The 18,317-nt window shown below is 35.5% G+C and overlaps 2 protein-coding genes across 2 annotated transcripts; one reads left to right on the top strand and one right to left on the bottom strand.

The window, feature by feature from the left end:
• The first annotated feature begins 275 nt into the window (after positions 1–275).
• LOC131632779 (ubiquitin-like protein 5) lies at positions 276–1,662 on the top strand. The gene is made up of 2 exons (XM_058903508.1): positions 276–582; positions 1,445–1,662. Exon 1 carries the CDS (start codon positions 353–355, stop codon positions 572–574), a length of 222 nt encoding a protein of 73 aa, XP_058759491.1. The 5' UTR covers positions 276–352; the 3' UTR covers positions 575–582; positions 1,445–1,662.
• A 4,443-nt stretch (positions 1,663–6,105) lies between these two features.
• On the bottom strand, positions 6,106–11,045 carry LOC131632772 (3'-5' exonuclease-like). The gene is made up of 6 exons (XM_058903497.1): positions 10,722–11,045; positions 9,489–9,668; positions 8,842–8,972; positions 8,585–8,746; positions 7,638–7,748; positions 6,106–7,093 (listed from the first exon to the last, which is right to left on the bottom strand). Exons 1-6 carry the CDS (start codon positions 11,017–11,019, stop codon positions 7,019–7,021), a joined length of 957 nt encoding a protein of 318 aa, XP_058759480.1. The 5' UTR covers positions 11,020–11,045; the 3' UTR covers positions 6,106–7,018.
• Between the last annotated feature and the right edge of the window lie 7,272 nt (positions 11,046–18,317).

The following is an 18,317-nucleotide window of genomic DNA, read 5'->3' as shown; positions in this document are numbered from 1 at the left end:
TTATTTTTAAAATCATACCATTTAACAAAGGACTCATGTGATTCGGCACATAAATATTTCATAATATTTTTTAATTAAAAATCTTTTTATATTCTAAAATCTACCTTTTTTTTTTGACAAAAATCTACCTTTTAAAATTTCTTATTTTCTATATATCTTTTTAATTTAGTTTTCAGTTTTTTTTTAATACTAGTATGACACTAAATACTAATACCCGAAGAACTATTTGAAAGCTTAATTTCTACGCAAAGCCGTGAATAAAAAGCTATATATAAAAGAAACTTTTGTATCCAAAAAACAGCAACCAAAGCAAAGACCGAAACCGAATTGGGAATTAGGGTTTTATACGAAGATGATAGAGGTGGTGTTGAACGATCGATTGGGGAAGAAGGTCCGTGTGAAGTGCAACGATGATGACACTATTGGTGATTTGAAGAAGCTGGTGGCGGCTCAGACTGGAACTAGGGCCGACAAGATCCGTATTCAGAAGTGGTACACTATCTACAAAGATCATATCACTCTTAGGGATTACGAGATCCATGATGGCATGGGTCTTGAACTCTACTACAACTAAACCATAAGGTTCCTTCTTCCTCTCTATTTTCACCTCAATTCGTTTTAATTTCTAGAGATAGTTGTTTTTTTTTTAAGATTCTGTTATCATGTTATTTCTCGTGTCAATAAATGAAATTATCAAGCTTGATTGTTTGATTTTGATATTGTGTTCGTGGTTTGAAGGTTTACCGGATTTTCATATGGTGAAATTTAGGGTTTATGTAATTCTAATTTACTGCTGCTTAATTTTTATTCTATGGGGGTGGGAGTGGAAGACTGCGATTTTGATGTAGTTTGAAGCTTTCTTAACTCTTGATGTTAGTTACATGGTTTGTAAACATGGATGTGCTTAAGTTGAATGATCCTGGCGTCTTGTTGTTGGGAAAGAGAGAAAATTCATATCCTGTCAATTGAACTATGTATGGTCCTGATTATAATTGTGGCAAAGTATGAGTAGGAAACATTTGCATAAACAAGTGTTGTTATTAAAACCCGAAAAGCGATTTTATACGGCTAGAATGTATAGAATTTGAGTAGCCTGTATCATATATCAACTCTGCTATTTGTAGCGATACTAGTTTTATGTTTATATATTTATGTTTATGTTTGGCGGCTTCTGCTATTTCTTATATTGGATTTCTCGCTATTTTCTGTCATTGACTATTTATCTTCATCAACAAATTGTTTAAATCAGAAATCAACTGGTGTATCTTTCTCACTTTAGACGGTAACATGAATGTAAAAAGATTTTGGATGGGTTTATGCAACTTATTTTGTCTGTGCATTAACGTTTAAGTAGTATAACTGCATGGATATATTTGAACATGTTTCAAGCTTCTATATTAAAATTTTTGATAATAATTGTCGCATTTTCTTGTTTATTTTACAGGCTTGTTTCATGCATGATGTACTATATAAGCAGGCATTTGGATGAAAATGTCACTTGGAATCATCAAAAGATCCTCTGGATTGTAATAATGTACATCCCTTTATGATTTTGGATGAATTTTACTTGATATTGGAACTACCAGTTGTAACCTACATATAAAACACATAACACATATCTATCTGACTTGTTCCTTTCATATGTACGTAGTGTTTGTCTCACTTTGTTGAATTTGAATTTAATGGTATCCGGGATAACTATATAATCAGGTTTCTTTATTGGAGTTTAATTTGTCCGAGATTGATGATCTGCTAGGTAAAGATGGTCTTACAAAGCATATTGTAGGCAAATTGTTGCTGCTCGGGTTTTCACTAAAAACGCAAAAAAAATATATTAAGTATCCTTCAAGGCCAATTAAACTATTTGGTACAAGAATGCTCATATTATCTATCAGGATTTTTGCCGATTTGTTTCACAGTTCTCATATCCCTTTTGTCTTCTATACACTCACATCTTGTGAGTGGATAAAAGCCGAAAGACATCTATTTTTTTTTCTTCAAATCACTTCTACAAGCAACAGTCACACTGATTTTATTGTGGCCAGTCTTAAAAAACTGTGTTGTTTTTTTGTGCTCTATATCCATTTTCTATCAATGAAAATTACACTTTTAGACATTTGACTGTGTTAATTTAACTTTAATCCACCCTTTGTCCCACCCCTATGTTGGTTATCGGCTTGCCTCCATTATAGATTGTGATTCTTGCGTCGTGATGAGCCCTAGAGCCACTTGATTGCATGTTGGCATCACATGTGGCAAAGGTTTTTTCTCTTTGAGAGAAGTGGAGAATGGATTATGGTTTTTTTGGCTTCGAGAAGTGGAGACTGGATTATGGTTTGAAGGTATCTGGGACTAAGAACATAATGCAGTCTGCATTGTAAATATACATTTATGCGTCATGTTATACAAGAAAAAAAAACATAATGCAGTCTGCATTGTATTGTGAATATATTTATGCACCATGTGATAAAAAATAAAAAAATAGCTATGTGGACGAAACTTGGGCACTATTGGCAAAGAACGGAGACATGGTGTCTATTGCGAATGATTTTAAGGCAGGGAAAATGGAATCTTTTGACGAGTTCATAAAAATAATAATAATAATAATAATTAACTTATCACAAAATCGTGGATTTATACCGGTCCAATTAGATTAAGTGACTCAAATTTAAATTGGGGTGGCAAGAACTAAGAGTGGATGGGTGTATTAAAAGAAAAATTAATAAGGATAAAACAGAATCTCAAGGAATGACACAAAATTCACTTATAAAATTTGAAGGGGAATGATTAGTGGCCCACCTGTGGTGGGTCGACACCGGTGCGAATAGCAAAAAAAAAAAAAAAAATTGAAGGGGAATAAAGGAGGCAAAAGAAGAGTTCAACAAAGTTAAAATTAAATGAGAGTTGATTGTTAAACTGTTAAGGCTTAACTGCAGCATACAGTGGCAGAGGCCCAAAATTAAATTGTTAAAAGATTGGGATGCAAACACAATTCTTTCATGGCTGCATAAACATGAGAAGAAAATCTAACCAAAATTTTTGTTTGGAAGCAAATGGTAGGAGAAGAAAATCTAACCAAATTTTTTGTTCGGCGTGATAAAAAAAATTTAATTCAAAAATTTTCAAAAGACGAAGTAAGGATGGCAGTACGGGAATATGAGAACAATAAAAGTCCGGTATGGGACAAAAAAAACTTTGGTTTCATAAAGGATTTTTGGGATATCATTAAGTCTGACTTTATGCATGTATTATCCGAATTTCATGCTAACGAAAAGGTGTGAAAAGGGGGGAATGCATCATTCACATTGCTAATTACAGGGAAGAAAATTTTTGTGAAAATTTCATAATTTTGACCTATTTTGTTGATTGAATGCATTTACAGGGTGCTGTCAAAATATGGGCTAACAGATTGAAATGAGTAATTGGGAAAATTATAGATGAAATTCCGTCACCATTCATATAAGGTAGACAAATCCTTGATGATATTTTGATCGTGAACGAGATAGTAGATGAGGTCAAATGAAAGAAAAAAGAAGCACCGACATTCAAAGTGGACTTCGAAAAGGCATGCAATTAATTGAATTGGAAATATATAGAGGGTGTAATGCAGATAATGAGGTTACATGAGAAAGAGAGAGGTTGGATATCTTCATGTCTAAAATCAACAACATTCTCGGTGTTGGTAAATGGTAGTTCCACAAAAGAATTTAGCATGGATTGCAGGCTGAGACAAGGTGATCCATTGTCACCCTTTTATTTTTTATTATAGCTGAAGGTCTTTATATACTTATTGAAAATCGATCGAGTCTAAGAAATTCACTGAATACTGATTTGACAATGATAATGAACAAGCCTCTCATCTACAATACTGAGGTGACGCACTAATCATTGAACAAAGAGTTGGGTTAATATTTGAAATATGAAAGCACTTTTAATTTTGTTCGAAGCTATGTTGACTCTAAAAGTCAACTATATTAACACGTTGATCGATATAAATCCACAACCATGGTGCATTGAGGAGGCTGACAACATACTATATTGTATGGTAGGGGTTGCACAGTTCAAATACATCAGGTTACATATTTGCACAAATCCTAGAAGAAAAGAGATTTGGAAGCCGGTGTTAGAGGTAGTAAAGTCAAGGTCATCGAGATGGAACAACAATTAAATGTCAATCGGAGATTGGGTTGTGATATTAAAATCAATTTTATGGTGTTTTTGGAAATACTGTCCACTGCCGCCACCGCACGTTTGGAGCCCTCCCACCATAATTTTCAGAAGCTACTATTGGTAGTTTTTACCCACTGTGGTTTTTAATAAATTCCAAACGTAGGCTTATTCCCTTTACTAATCTACTCCTGTCATTTTTCAAGGCCTTTACAATTATAATTACTAATCTAGAGTATTTGTTTAAAAAATTATTGTGGAGTGGGAGTGAGGAAGAGAGAAAAATTAATTGGGTTAACTTTGATAAAGTTTGTAGAGCAATAGAAGAAAGAATATTTGGAATAAAAAACTTAAGGGCTTTCAACTTGGACCTATTAGGAAAGTGGTTTTGGAGGTTAAAATTAGAACCTAATGTTCTTTGGCAGAGGCTAATCATAAAGAGATATAATACAGGGGAAGGAGTATTAAGCGTAGGCAACAAGGTAAGGTCTACTAGGTGGGAAAATTTGAATGAAATAAAATTGGGAACATGGTCTTAATGAAAATTGGCTATCTCCAAGGATAAGCAAAATCATCAGTAATGATGGAGGCACTAGTTTTTGGAGTGATAGATGGTGTGGTAGAGTGATCTTAAAAAACTCATTCAACAATCTGTTTTGGCTGTCTAAAGACCAGAGAGGTAAATCAGAATGAAGGGAATGATTTAATCTCCTTGAAAATGTAGTGGAAGGAGTGGGATTAAAAAATACAGAGGAAGATCGGTGGTTGTGGAGAGAAGGTAACGAACGAGGATACTTGGTAAAATAGGCGTATAAGGTTTTAATGTCCGATAGATCAGTTACCACAAACCCTAACCTAGCAAAAGTTTGGTCAGAGAGATATGCCAACAAAGGTGTCTATAATGATATGGAAAATGATGCAAAACAAAATAGTTAAAAAGGATAATTTGTGCAAAAACAAGTGTCCTGGATCAAAACAAGGCAGGTTGTGTTAGCTATTGCAGGAAATTGAAATTGGTATATCATATTCATATGCGGTTTGAATGCCAAATTCTTTCTGGGGTCTGGTACGAGATATGTCGCCGGTTGGGAATAAAAATAGCAGTCCAAAATAATAGTGATGCACATTTAGATCAATTTGCATGTCGGGTGAATGAGGGCTATTTAGAGTGCTTGTGTTTGGATAATTTGGAAAGCAATAAGTGAAAAGAGTTATCATAACAAATGTATTTGCATTGAGAATTTGGTTGAGGAGGTGAAGCAAACAATTTAGAACCGGTTACATACAAAATCCAGGAACTAGTGTACGATTAATATGAATATTTCGGTTTAAAGCAGCATTCTACAAAGTTAAAAAAATAAAAACAGAATGGCAGTTTGGTTTGTCTTATGTACTACTGTTTGTGCAGATTTTTTTGACAACAGTAGATACTTTGAAGGTAGCAGAAGTAGATATTGTTGAAGTGTTGGTAGCAGGCATTATGGTATAGCGTTATGAAGATCTCTTCTCAGGTGCGACCAGTTCCTGCCTACCAATTTCATTTGTTGGATTTTGGTGTTGAGATTCAGGTCTATGGGAATTATGCAAAGTGTTATGAGCAGCATGTTTTTGACTCAGTAAGAATGTATTTTGTTTTTAATTTTTATGTTATTTCAGTAGATGTAGGTATTATTGTATAAGTTATATGGGATAATTTGGTTTGCAGTGGATCTCGGTGTGTTATTGTTTAGGCGTCTGTTTTGAAAGTTGTTGTATTAGCTTGTTGCAGCTCATGTTATGTGTAACATGTTGGTTTTGGCAAGCCTCATGCCTTACTTTATTTAATATAAAAAAATCTGTTTGGTTCTGTAAAAAATATATAACATTGCTCCCAACATATTTAGTTGATAAAAAATATGTGCACTCTGAACTCATATATGAGTGGATGAGATATTTTGAATTTGTAGTTGAAATAGAAAACATTTTGTTCATGCAAGTGCACTAGCTGGTAACTCTTCTGATGTTGACCAATAAGAGTTGTATAGGGTAGTTTTCTGTATGAGAGTACAGTCTCCTATGTTGATTGGTATATGACTCCTTTTTATACTAATTCCCATTAGCCTAATTTAAAACAAACACTATAAATTCAATTAATCATCATAAAGAGGCTTAATAGTCATTTATTCGATCATTATGGTGCTAAGGAGACACGTTTGGACACAATGACATCGTATGATAAATGTCCATAAATGTTTATCCTATGCTATCCCGTTAAGGACGGCCATTGTCATACTTAAATCTGGTAATGGTTGTGCTCCATTTATAGCCATAACTTATACTTGACTCAATTATTCAAATTGAAGGGAGCTCTTACACGAAAGATTTGGTCGAGAAGAAAGTATTTTTTGTATAAAGTCCATCATTGCTTCAGTGAACTAGATAAATCTAAGAGGTGGAAATAATGAACTGCTATAAACAGCCAACTATAGTAGTTCATAGTATAAAGAAGTGCTCCCTTGATTACATATAAGCTTTTTCTAGCAAGAATTGAGCTCAAAGAGGTAGGCCAGAGAGAGGATGATATTATTAATTGCAACAATATCCTTGTCAGAAGAGTTGAATATTTTGATCTCAGTATATAACAGGGAAATGAATATCAAGCATATTTGTTTGCTTTTCTTTTCCTCAGTGAACGAAATATCCACCGCCAATTAAATTTAAAATACCAGTCATAACAGGACCCGAATCCTGAAGACTTCATTTCTTGAGACATTCTCATAAAATTACAACTGACATCTATTTTAGTACGAACATATAATAAATAACTAAATATAATTAATAAGAAATGAATTATGTTACACAAACATTATGGTCATTGTTGCGGCACAGCATCAACTTCACTACTCTTGTCGGTAGCATCCTGCACGTCCGGGAGATCTTTAATAGTCTGCAAAAGCATTAAAAAATTTGTTGTATCACTGACTTTGACATGGAAATATTAACTAACGATATTAAAAATCATGTTGATTAAATTTACTATTTAGGACGCGTTTAGGGATCGTGATAAAATATAAGGACAAATCGGATAAGAGAGTTGGATAAAAATAGAAAAGGATGAGTCTTAAAGTTCTTATATTATTCAATGTTTTACATTATCGTAGATATCATGTTTTTGAGTCATTCTGATAATAACGTTTTACGATATAACTTAAATAATAAAATTATACTTGTCAGTTAGCAATGGCAGAGATGGAGAATGGTGGTGATGAAGGGTGTAGAGAAGCAGTGATGATGGAGGAGAGTGTTAGGTGGCAATGGTAAAAGGTGATTAGTGACTGCAGTGGTGAAGAGTGATGTGCATTAATTTTTAGTTTGAATTAGAATGAAAATCTACGTTTATTATCTGCTATTAAATCATCACTATGAATCTACGACCAAATCATTACACGATGATGATAGCTCTTCTTTATTTTGACAGAATTCCTTAGTACCTGATAGAGAAACCAAGAAGCAAAAGCATCTGTGGCAGCATACTCCAGTTGTTCCTTTGACAAAATAGGAGTCTCCCAATTCCCCATTCTTATTTTGCTGGGCTTCTTAAGCTGCAAATATAATAATACTGTTAAATATCCTATCAACATAATTCTTTACCTTTTTCAAGAAAGCAGTTGAAAATGTAACACCTTCACAAATTTTCTCTCCCTAGGGCCAAAGAAAATTAAAATCAGTGGACAAGGATTACTAAAAACGGAAAACAGTCAAGCAGTAGCATCTTAAGAACTTAATTGCGCCTAATCGGGAAGGGTCAAGACTCTGGTTTATTCAGAATCTAGCAATCCGCTATGGCTTGAATGCAACAAAATATATTACTATACTGATCAGTCAAAAAACCTACTTAACTACTCGATATTGAGTTGAAAAAAATTACTTCGGGGTAGTTGTCAATTAGAAACATTTATGGTGAAAAATAGTAATTATAGTTACAGCATTTCTTCGTAGATGATGATTCAGGGACATTACAAAAATATTAGCACAGTTTTTTAACCAAATAGAGAGGTAGGTGACAGTAGAACTGGCTTGTGTTTTCACTATACTATATATGTAATGTCAGGAATTCAAATCCTATTCACAGCTGAACCTACAGAGACTACCTGTCAAAATAACAATTATTTTCCAAAAGATAGTTGGCATAGAAAGAATTTAATATTGCGTTGATTTAGGAGGGAGACGATGGCCAGTTTCCTTATCTCTAGTTAGAGGCCCAAGAAACTTTCAAAAAAAAAATATAAGAACATAGGAATAACTGAGCAAGTTAGGGACATTGAAGTGGCAACAGTGTTCTCTTTAACCAGACAGTTTTGAAGCGCATAAACAGTTTCGTTGTGCCAGCAGATGTTAGAAGAATACTGGACTAGTCAAGAATTAGGCTCAAGCATACCTGTTTTGATAAAAGTTTTTCAGTCAACGATGCAAGACCCCACTTATGAAGACCTCCACCTAGCTTTTGATTAGCATGAAAAGAAAGATCTTCTACGCCTTTAATGGATATGTCATAATCTCTAGAAACCTTAGTAGCATCACCGCCAATCCCAGCTCCAACCTTGTAAATGTCAAACATCGTATTAATAATTGATTAATTCCTACGGATAGAAAGGAAAAAAACAAGAAAAAAAAACAGTTTATTATAAATAAAACCTTCAAAACTGTGGAATCTTCAAGTAAAAGCTGAAGATTTCGAGGGATTCCAGAATGAATTAGATGAAGAACAAAACACAGACTAGTGTCACAGCATATCTGCATCACTGCTACTTTCCCGGGTGGAACACCTATAGAAGTTTCATACAATACTGGTTCAGTAATTTTACAGGCAGAAAAGGAACAAAAAGTTTTTCTTCTGCTGAAAAGGTACGAACATAGGTGGCATTGCAACAAAACTATTACAGTATAGATAATTCATAAGCTGTGTGATCGAGTAAATTGCCAAACAACTGACTAGAAGAAAGTTGTGAAAGCAGTTGTAAAAGTGCTATTCCCATAGGGACATTTTCTTCCATGAGGTTATCAATAAAATTATCGAATTTTCTTTACTGGAATTCCTATTTACCAGGTGTTTCTCTGATCTTTATTTAGTCCCTAACAAACATAAATTCCAAATCAAAACTAGTTCATCAAATTCCTTTACTCTTGTTTGCAAATAAAATAAAATAAAATAAAAAGGTATCTTATAATATCAGTGATACAAAACCAATATTGCTTCTTAAATACCGAAATCGTAATAGACTCGATTCAACTAGGTGAAAACCATAACCAGATATTCAAAGATAACAAGAAACCAAACCAACCTTTTCTGAAGGTGGGTTTCCACTCGATGTCAAATCCGATTGCAATCTGCATCGTCTCTCTTTTCTTTTCTTCAATAACTTTAAGGAACTTTGTTACAGCTTTGTCAACATCATTAAAAGTCCTGCTATACATAATTTTCCCACAAAACTTCATTACAGGCAACCGCATCTTTGAATGGCCTTGCAAGAATAAAAATAAATGTCACAAGTTTGATCAGAAAAATAAGAGGAAATAAATAATGATAAAAATGCATCCAAAATTTTATTTCGCAAAAAAAAAAAAGAGAAGATGCGTCCTTAGCAGGTTATCACGTAGTAGAACCATTAGGACATTCGTGTCTGGGTAGCCTAGACTAATCATCTGTTTCTAAACAAGCCAGTAAACCAGTAACAACTCACTGCATTCTCATAATCAAATTGAATCCAATAGACTAGCCAATATGAGCAGTGAATTTTCAACAAGCATTTACAGGAAAGTAAAACTCAAATAACCCACCCCACAATGATTGTGATGGAAACGGGTCAAAACATATGAAAAACTGAATACTGAAGATACTTTATATATTAAACCTTTGATTGGGAACTCTTAATCTAACAAAGACAGTAGTTACATAGAAATGTAAAAAATACAATTAGAGAGAAGAGAATAGAATGGTACCTAACCGCTAATAACCACCTAGGAATTAGAGAGTCTAGTCTCTCCCAACCTTCCAATACATGAAAATGCCCAATACCCTCTATTTGTCTCCTCCTCTTATTTATAATTGTGTTACTAAATAACTGCCGCCTTATTTAAATAACTGCTGCCCAGGCCCATTTAAATTTGAGAATCCCTCTCATCTAACTTCTCCACTACCTATCAGTTAGAAATCAAGGAGTTGCTCTTACTCATTGTTCCTTACAATTCCTATAAAAACCCGAAATTGCCTCTGTCCGGAAGATAACTTCAGGACACCTGTACACTTTTGTTCTGTTGGCCTCAAGCATTGGCCTCACGCATGAAAACTCAAAAAGTATATCCAAACAAACATATAGGGTGGAAGGAATTCAAAAATCAAATGTTTATTTTAGCTAGAAATTTCAAACTAACAGTCATTGATAATATTGCAATGCGTTGTATAGCAACACAGCACAAGGGTAAAATGCGAGATAAGTGGAAGAATCAAGAATGAAAGATAAGAACAGTGATACAAATTAGTATTGAAAAATTGAATGCGGGAGAGGAAGTGGAACCTGGAGAAGGCGAGAAAGACGGGGAGCGTGGGAGTTGAAGAGCGATGAGCGACGTAGGCAATCGTCGGCGGCTGCGGCGAGTGGGAGAGTGAGAGGTGATGTGGCGTTTATTGTTGTTATTGGTGGTGGTAGTGATGGTGGTGGTGGTGGTGGTGGTGGGAAGAGAAGATTGAAGAGTTGCTTCAATTGCTTCGAGATCTTGTTGAGACAAAGGTTCGTATTCGTATACGAAGGAGGCGAGTCGACTGAAACCAACCTCCTCCTTCTCTTTCGCTTCACCTTTCCTTGAACTATCCATCAAACCTTACTGGAGGGAAAATCATGATCAATTTATGAGGTTTTTTATTTATTTAAAAAAAAATAACTAAAATACATTTTTGTTATTTATTTTTAAAATATATACTATAATAAGTATATAAGATAAATTTAATAATTTGTTTTTGCAGATTATATAATATAATTTTTTTAAAAATATTTATAAAATTTGAACATAGTTTGTGTTAAAATATTTTAGAATGGTTTAATATAGAAGTTGATTTAAACAATTGTTCTGGACCGCCCATGAGACTTAAAGAAGCGAAAGTCCAATAAATAACTCGAGAGGGTGTTTAGCGCAAAATAAGTGGACTCGTTTTCTCAAATGAATAGGTAATCTCTCACGTAAATGATATCCCAATCGTTCAAATTAATCTGACGGTCAGTTGCATCTCACATGTTGCTAGGTGCATTCAGTTGTCAATCACTTCTCCTAATTAAAAAGGAAAACACGTCACTTCACAAGTGTTCAAATTATTTCTCATTTAAATTCCACTTTTCACCCTCTTATTAACTTAAAGCATTGGAGTTTTAACCTTGTTGGTCAACCCCCACTCTGCTACATTGGAAGCTTTGAACCATCATAACAAACTATGAATCCATTATTTTTTATCAACTCTAATTCTAGTACGAAACATTGGCACAGTCTGAAAGAACCGATTTCTGATCCTACGATCCTATATGATCAAACTTATCTTGATTCATTTGAATCACCTTCGATAGAAATATATATCTCTTTTGATCAAAGCATATATCCTTGTTTCATGGTCATTTTTGTCATATCCAAACTCTTCTTCATCAAGTATTTTATCACGTCCTTCAAAGATGGCAGCCTCTAAATCCAGTCACTCTATCATCCAATGATAAGGAATCATCTACCTCCTCCTCAAGTGATAGACTATCGAGTATTGAGAATTGTTACATTTGTTCCCCCGACACAATATCATATTCAACCTCAACAGGTCAGGGGGTGTTTCTACCTCCACAGTTCCTCTAATATGCGCCACAGTTTCACTTAAGCACCTGCATTCCAACCTCCATCACTGCCTATCATGTGCCGAGCGAAAAATGTTTCTCGATTTTCAACTCTTGCAGTCTAATACCAACTTGCAAGGAGTCAACGACCTACTGAATAATGTCTAATAGACGGTGCAGTAGCAAAACTCTCAGGACTTGGCAGAAAGGCTTACCCAGGTTGAATTTTTTTTGCACATTACCAATCTGAATAAATTTTTTTTACAAGAGGCATCTTTGCATAAAACAACCATTCCTTTAATTTATAAGGGATTCATAAGAGATCTCGTGAGCACCAAGTCGCCGAAGACATAAGCATTATACTTTTTCCTTGGTTTCAAAGAAGGAATGGGTAGCCATACTCCTCATAAGGTTCACGGTCGTATTAGGATAGAAATATATGGAGATGATGATCCCGTCCAAATGCATAAGAAAAAAACCCATGTCCACTCGCATTCTAGAGAGCATAATCCCAAAGTCCATAGAGAAGTCACTGAAGCTCAAGAGCTGAAAGGGGATTATAGACTTGAATGAAAGGGCGCGTAAGGCAAACTTTTTGCACTAAACCTAATTGAAACAATAATGGTGTGGTATAAGTCCATGTGAAGCTTTTACAACTCGTTTCATCGTCAAGAAGAGGCAACTGACTACCATGGTCTTGCTCAGTGGGATCAAGCACGGTAAGAAAGAAACCTTGTGCAAATACATTGACCGTTTCACCAAAGTTGTCGTGCCTGTTGGATGCTCAAAGGAAAGCCTAAAGTGTTGGATCTTCGAAAAGGGCTTGAGACCAGACTGTGCGTTCTAAGAAAAACTTCATCAACTACGGAGAAAACTTCTGACCAACAATTTTAGCGGAGTAGCAGGAAGTGTAGTACCTAGTTGGACATTAAAACACACACATTATACGGTAAAAGGAAGAGAGTCGACATGGACCTCGTTCCAAGTTTGATGTTTACACTCCTTTTAACACTTCACAAGGAGATTTTTGAAAGAGTGCGTGAATATTGAGTTCAAAGAGGCAACAATAAGGAACTTGTATATTAGTAAGGGAGTCCGCCCGAACAAACTAATCCAAATATTGTTGTTTCTATAAAAGTCATTGGCATAACACAAATGATTTCATCCAACTAAATGATGTAATTGAATGATTAACAAAAAATGGCACTTTGCAAAATATTAGTGACAACAAAAAGGGCCTAAAGAAAAAATAATCCTCCAAAAAGATTGTTGAAGTCGGTGTCAGGAGCATAGACAATGATGTGAGCAGCAATGAAGAAGAGGGACACTGTTGTGTTTTTCTGAATTTTGTTAATGTTATTAAGTGTCATGACATATAAATAAACTTTACAAGACATTATATGATATTCTCATCAAATTTAATTGTTGTAAATATATGTGTAATGCCCCGGATTTTAATTCAATACATCACTTAAAAATAATTAGTTACTTTTAAAAATGCAACTTTTTTTATATTTGTTTTTAAACAAAATAATCACCCATAATAAATTTTAAAAATTATAATTAAATAAAAATTATTAAAATTAAACTATTTAAGACGTTACAAATCTCCTTCTCTAAAGTTTTGAAAGAAAAAAAACTTCTTATAAATAAAATTTCAAGTTGAAAACCCTTTATTGAATTCCATGATCGCACACCATATTTTATTCGTGTGGTTTCACATCTTGAGCTCATTAGTACTTAATATGTTATTTATAAGGGGTCAATCTTCCATCGTCCATATCGTATATAATGAGCCCGCTACTAAGGCACCACAAAATATTTATCTCATAACAATATGGAAGATAACCCGCCACCAAGACACCACAAAAAATGCATATGCCATGTCATAATGTTGCAGGTGCAAATTGTAACACCCCAACTTAGAATTTTGTCTATTATATTTATCTATGAATATTGTATGATTTATTCAGTTATTGGGTGGGAATGAGAGTCCTTGAGTTAGAGACGTAGTAAGGTAATTATAGGTGCAGTTAAGTAATATAATATATGAGTTATATTATTATTTAATTAATTATTAAAATAATAATAATAATAATAATAATAATAAGGTTGTAGAAATTGGGAGGGCATATTAGGAAAAGCTTAAACTGGGATAATATTTTAATAGAAAAGGGGAAGAGTGAGGAAAAATGTAATGAGGTTGCAACATAAGTGAAAATTCGGAGAACTGTAAGAGGAGTGCTAGGGCAAGAGAAGGTTTCAGGAGAACTTCCATCCATTCGACCTCGAGAGATCAATTGCTAGAAATAACAAGGCAAGGGTGGGTAATTATGGTTGATTAATGATTGGTATAAGGGTATGGTAGGTGTAGGTTTTGTTGATTATATCGATTAATGATGATCGCGTACGAGTAATTGTGATAATGATGTTTGAGATGCCATGATTAAATATAATATGTATATGTTGATGAATTATTGTTAAACTATGATTTATGATGATTATGATGTATAATTGGTGAGTTTGATGTCTGAAAATTGACCATTGAATGATCGGCAACTGCAGTGAATTGCAACTGCAAATTTGCTGATCGCCAAATTCGCGGGGCGAGCGTGAGGCGATGGAACTTGGGGGTCATAGACAGAAGCGGATTATACCTAGAAGGTTGTTGACTCGCGTAATTCATCGGGAGAGCGTGGGGCATGGATTTCATCTAGGCTTCGTCGGGCGAATGAAGCAAAGAGAATAGTGGAATCACATTTTTTCATGGCTCGTCGGGCGAGAAATGGGCGAACCGAGGAGTTCTGCCAGGCGAGGGCTGGGTAAGCCGACTAACATTTTGGGCAGAACAGATCGTAACTTGAGTTTCATGTCTGTTTGATGGGCCGTTCGAAGCATTGGATAGTTGACACGCAAAATTATACAATGATATAATTAGATGAATTATTTGAGTATTATTCACGTACCTAATATGTTTAAGGATGTGAATTATTGTGCGTTATGTGTGTTTTTGAGAAAAGGCCTACAAGTGGAAGAAAGTCATCACGTGCAACTAGAGCCTCCTCATCCCTATGTACACGAGCCTGAGATGACCTCTGTTATTGTAGGCTTATAGAACCTGATACTTGCCTGTCGTGAGGTCAAGGGACGACTTCCCCCATACCTCTGGCCTGCTGATGTTGTTGATCCCTCTCGCGGCGAGCAAACGTTGTTAGGTTTTCACTGCCGAGAGAATTAGAAAGGAAAGAATTCATAAATGCATCTCCAGAAAAAAATTGTTTTTTTATTTCAATGGTAGAAACATATGATACACTTTCCTTAACCATCAAAAAAATCATCCAAATTCTATTACACATTACTTATTTTGAATGCTAATACTATCCAATGCATTAAAAATTACCTATTTTACCTAATACATAAATAAAAAAAAATCAAAATAAGTTAAATTAAAAACTTACTAAAAAATGTGTTGATGAGGATGCAAAATGCTGAATGTTGTAGGTAGAATGAGTTGAGATCGGTAAGATAGAAGTAGAAATTCTTATGATGATTGAACAGAAGGTTGAAAAAATGTTGCTCACGAGCTCCAATGAGAAAGAAAAACTTTCTGAAAATGAAGAAGGAGAGTGTGGCGTGAGGCTTACATATATTTATCTAGTTTAGAGATGTATCTACGAATGGATTTTTTGAATTAAAAAAAATTAATTCAGAGATGTATATGTGAACATACTCTAAAACACCTTCGTAAAACACCTTCGCAGATAAATCTCTAAAGTTAATTTTAGTGAAATAAAAAATTGGTGCCTTCGAAAATGTATCCTTAAAAATTGAGAACATTTATAATATTTCGTAAGGCCCATCCCAAAATCATTTAAGGAAATCTCTTAATACACCCATATAGATTGAAAAGCACCCATGAAAACCCTAAAATACCCTTTGCATATGCATATCCGAACACACATTTTTTTACATTTTCAAGATGTTTCGGATATGCATATTAGAAATGACATTTTTTCCGATGTTTTATTATATCAGAGATTTTTCCGCATTTGCATATCTGAAACCACCTAAAAAAAATATTTCGGATATGCGCATGCGAATTTTACTCTGTATCTATCATTTATGTAAAAAATGTCATCATTACATTGATAAAATCAGAGAAACGGACTAACTAAAAGTATTCCATTTATACGATAAAATGAATTGAAAATAACAACTACGTAAAAATTGCCAAAATACCAAAATATAGTACAACATTTGTTCTGAAAGTTCGAAATGTAAAAGTATTACAACAAAAAATACAAAACATTAAACATAGGCTACTGCTACTAGGTAGGGGTGGCAAAACGGGCCGTGGACCGCCGGGCCGGCCCGCCACCCGTCAAAAAATGGCGGGTTGGGTTGAGATTTTAGGCCCGCCGCTCGCCAAAGCTCGCCCCGCAAAAACCCGCCGCCCGCCATACCCGCCCCGCCAAAGCCCGCCGCCCGCCAAAACCCGCCGCTCCTCCAAAATTCACTCTTTTTTTAATTAATTCTAGTAATTTTAATTTTTGATGGTTTATTTTATACATTTATTTATAAATATATGTAATATTTTTTTAAGTAAATTTGTTAAAAAGTTGCTTTTATAAAAAATTGTTTTAAAAAATAAGTGAAAAGTTTAATTAAAAGGTAAAAAAAGATAGGCGGGTAAGCCCGCCGCCCGCCAACCCGCCATCTTGGCGGGGCGGGCATGACTTTTATGCCCATTTTACTTGGCGGGCATGCTCGCCCCGCTCATTTTTTGGCGGGCATAAGGCGGGGCGGGCGGCGGGCGGGGCGGGCGGCCCGTTTTGCCACCCCTACTACTAGGTATGCTTAATCCTACCCCTGCGACCTCCTCTGCCTCCTATAGCACGCCACACTGGACGCCTCCTTAATCATCCTCTCAACTACAGAAACCGCCTATGCACCGCTCGCCTGAATGATCCCTCTTTTCAATGTCTCCAGCCCAATCGAGTGTATCCGCTGACTTATAGGCAGAACATCAGTGGCATGGTCATCCGCGGCCTGCTGATTCTCCAAGAGCTCCTCAAGAGCTGGCCTAGGTGGACGCCCAAGAGCATTCGGTGTCATGATAGCACGTGACATTTTAAAAAAACATGTCACATATCCCTCTACACAGTGCTAGCTTTGTGATGCCCGCATCCTCTGATACTCCTATAACACCAAATGATGCTTCTAATCCTGAAAATATGTTAGTAAGAGCTCGGTGGGTAATGGTGTCGGGAGCAGTCTCAAATGGAGATCTCGATATCATATACACACCTCCAAACTGTTTGATGCAGCGGATACCTGACCACGGTGTTTGTCTCACATGCTAACCATCCATAATGTAATGAGATACTGTCGAAGGGGACAACATGCCTATAATCCCAGAACGACATCTAGTTTATGTCATCGTGATTAGTACAATTTATATACACCTGACATGACGACATTTTATGATTCCCCATGTGGATGAGGCATCTTGCACCCCTAGGCATGTTGTCAGTATATAACGGATCAGGATTGTAGCCATGAATGCGATGAAAGTAAGAGATGACCTGACTTTGAAATACAAATACCAAAATATGTAAGTACAAGTTAATAAATAACAAATTAAATGTAATATGATTTAAATGAAAGGTACCGTGAGGAGTGTGCAAGAGTCAATCAACTGCCTGATCCTCTAGTTGCATGCTTCATTCAGCTTTTGGTATAAATATACCAAAATGGCGGCCCCCTAGTTCCAGTCATGAATTGTACTCAGATCAATAAAATACTTGAGGCATGTCACGTCCACGTTGGTTGCACTTTTGTCAATAAAGAGGGACGTGCCAACCAATAACATTAACCAACATCGTAAAACACAACCATAATGGTACTCAACAAAAACCTAATCACCCTCATCCTCGACCCCAACTGCCACTACCAAGTGGTGTTCATAAAGCACTTTTAGGGGGGAGAATTTGACATGCGCCTCATTCGTTGTTCTACACTCATCTGCTGCCGCAAATGAATCAATACTTGGATAATCTATCATCCACTCAACAACCTCAACTCGTTGTATCCGGGAATGGTTGAGTAACCTCCCTCTGATAGGCAGGTGGAGCTGACAAGCCACGTCATGAAGGGTGATCGTCAACTCCCCAAGAGGAAAGTGGAAAGACAACGTCTCCTTGTGCCATCTTTCGGAAAATGCCTTTGCATGTCGTGACTTATGATAACATAACCAGTACAACATAATCCGCCAAGTCTGGATCCAGCAACAACATTATTAAACCA

Source organism: Vicia villosa, unplaced genomic scaffold, assembly GCF_029867415.1.
Source record: "Vicia villosa cultivar HV-30 ecotype Madison, WI unplaced genomic scaffold, Vvil1.0 ctg.001020F_1_1, whole genome shotgun sequence".
In the NCBI taxonomy this organism is placed as follows: Eukaryota; Viridiplantae; Streptophyta; class Magnoliopsida; order Fabales; family Fabaceae; genus Vicia; species Vicia villosa.
This window is presented reverse-complemented; position numbering and strand designations above follow the sequence as displayed.

Bases quoted from the DNA above. Each gene is read 5' to 3' on its own strand.
- LOC131632779 (XM_058903508.1), top strand. From the start codon at position 353: ATGATAGAGGTGGTGTTGAACGATCGATTGGGGAAGAAGGTCCGTGTG.
- LOC131632772 (XM_058903497.1), bottom strand. From the start codon at position 11,019: ATGGATAGTTCAAGGAAAGGTGAAGCGAAAGAGAAGGAGGAGGTTGGT. The intron at 9,669-10,721 runs GTTCCACTTCCT...TATTCTTGCAAG, and splicing joins GTCTTTCTCGCCTTCTCCAG to GCCATTCAAAGATGCGGTTG. The intron at 7,749-8,584 runs GTATGCTTGAGC...TTATATTTGCAG, and splicing joins AAAAACTTTTATCAAAACAG to CTTAAGAAGCCCAGCAAAAT.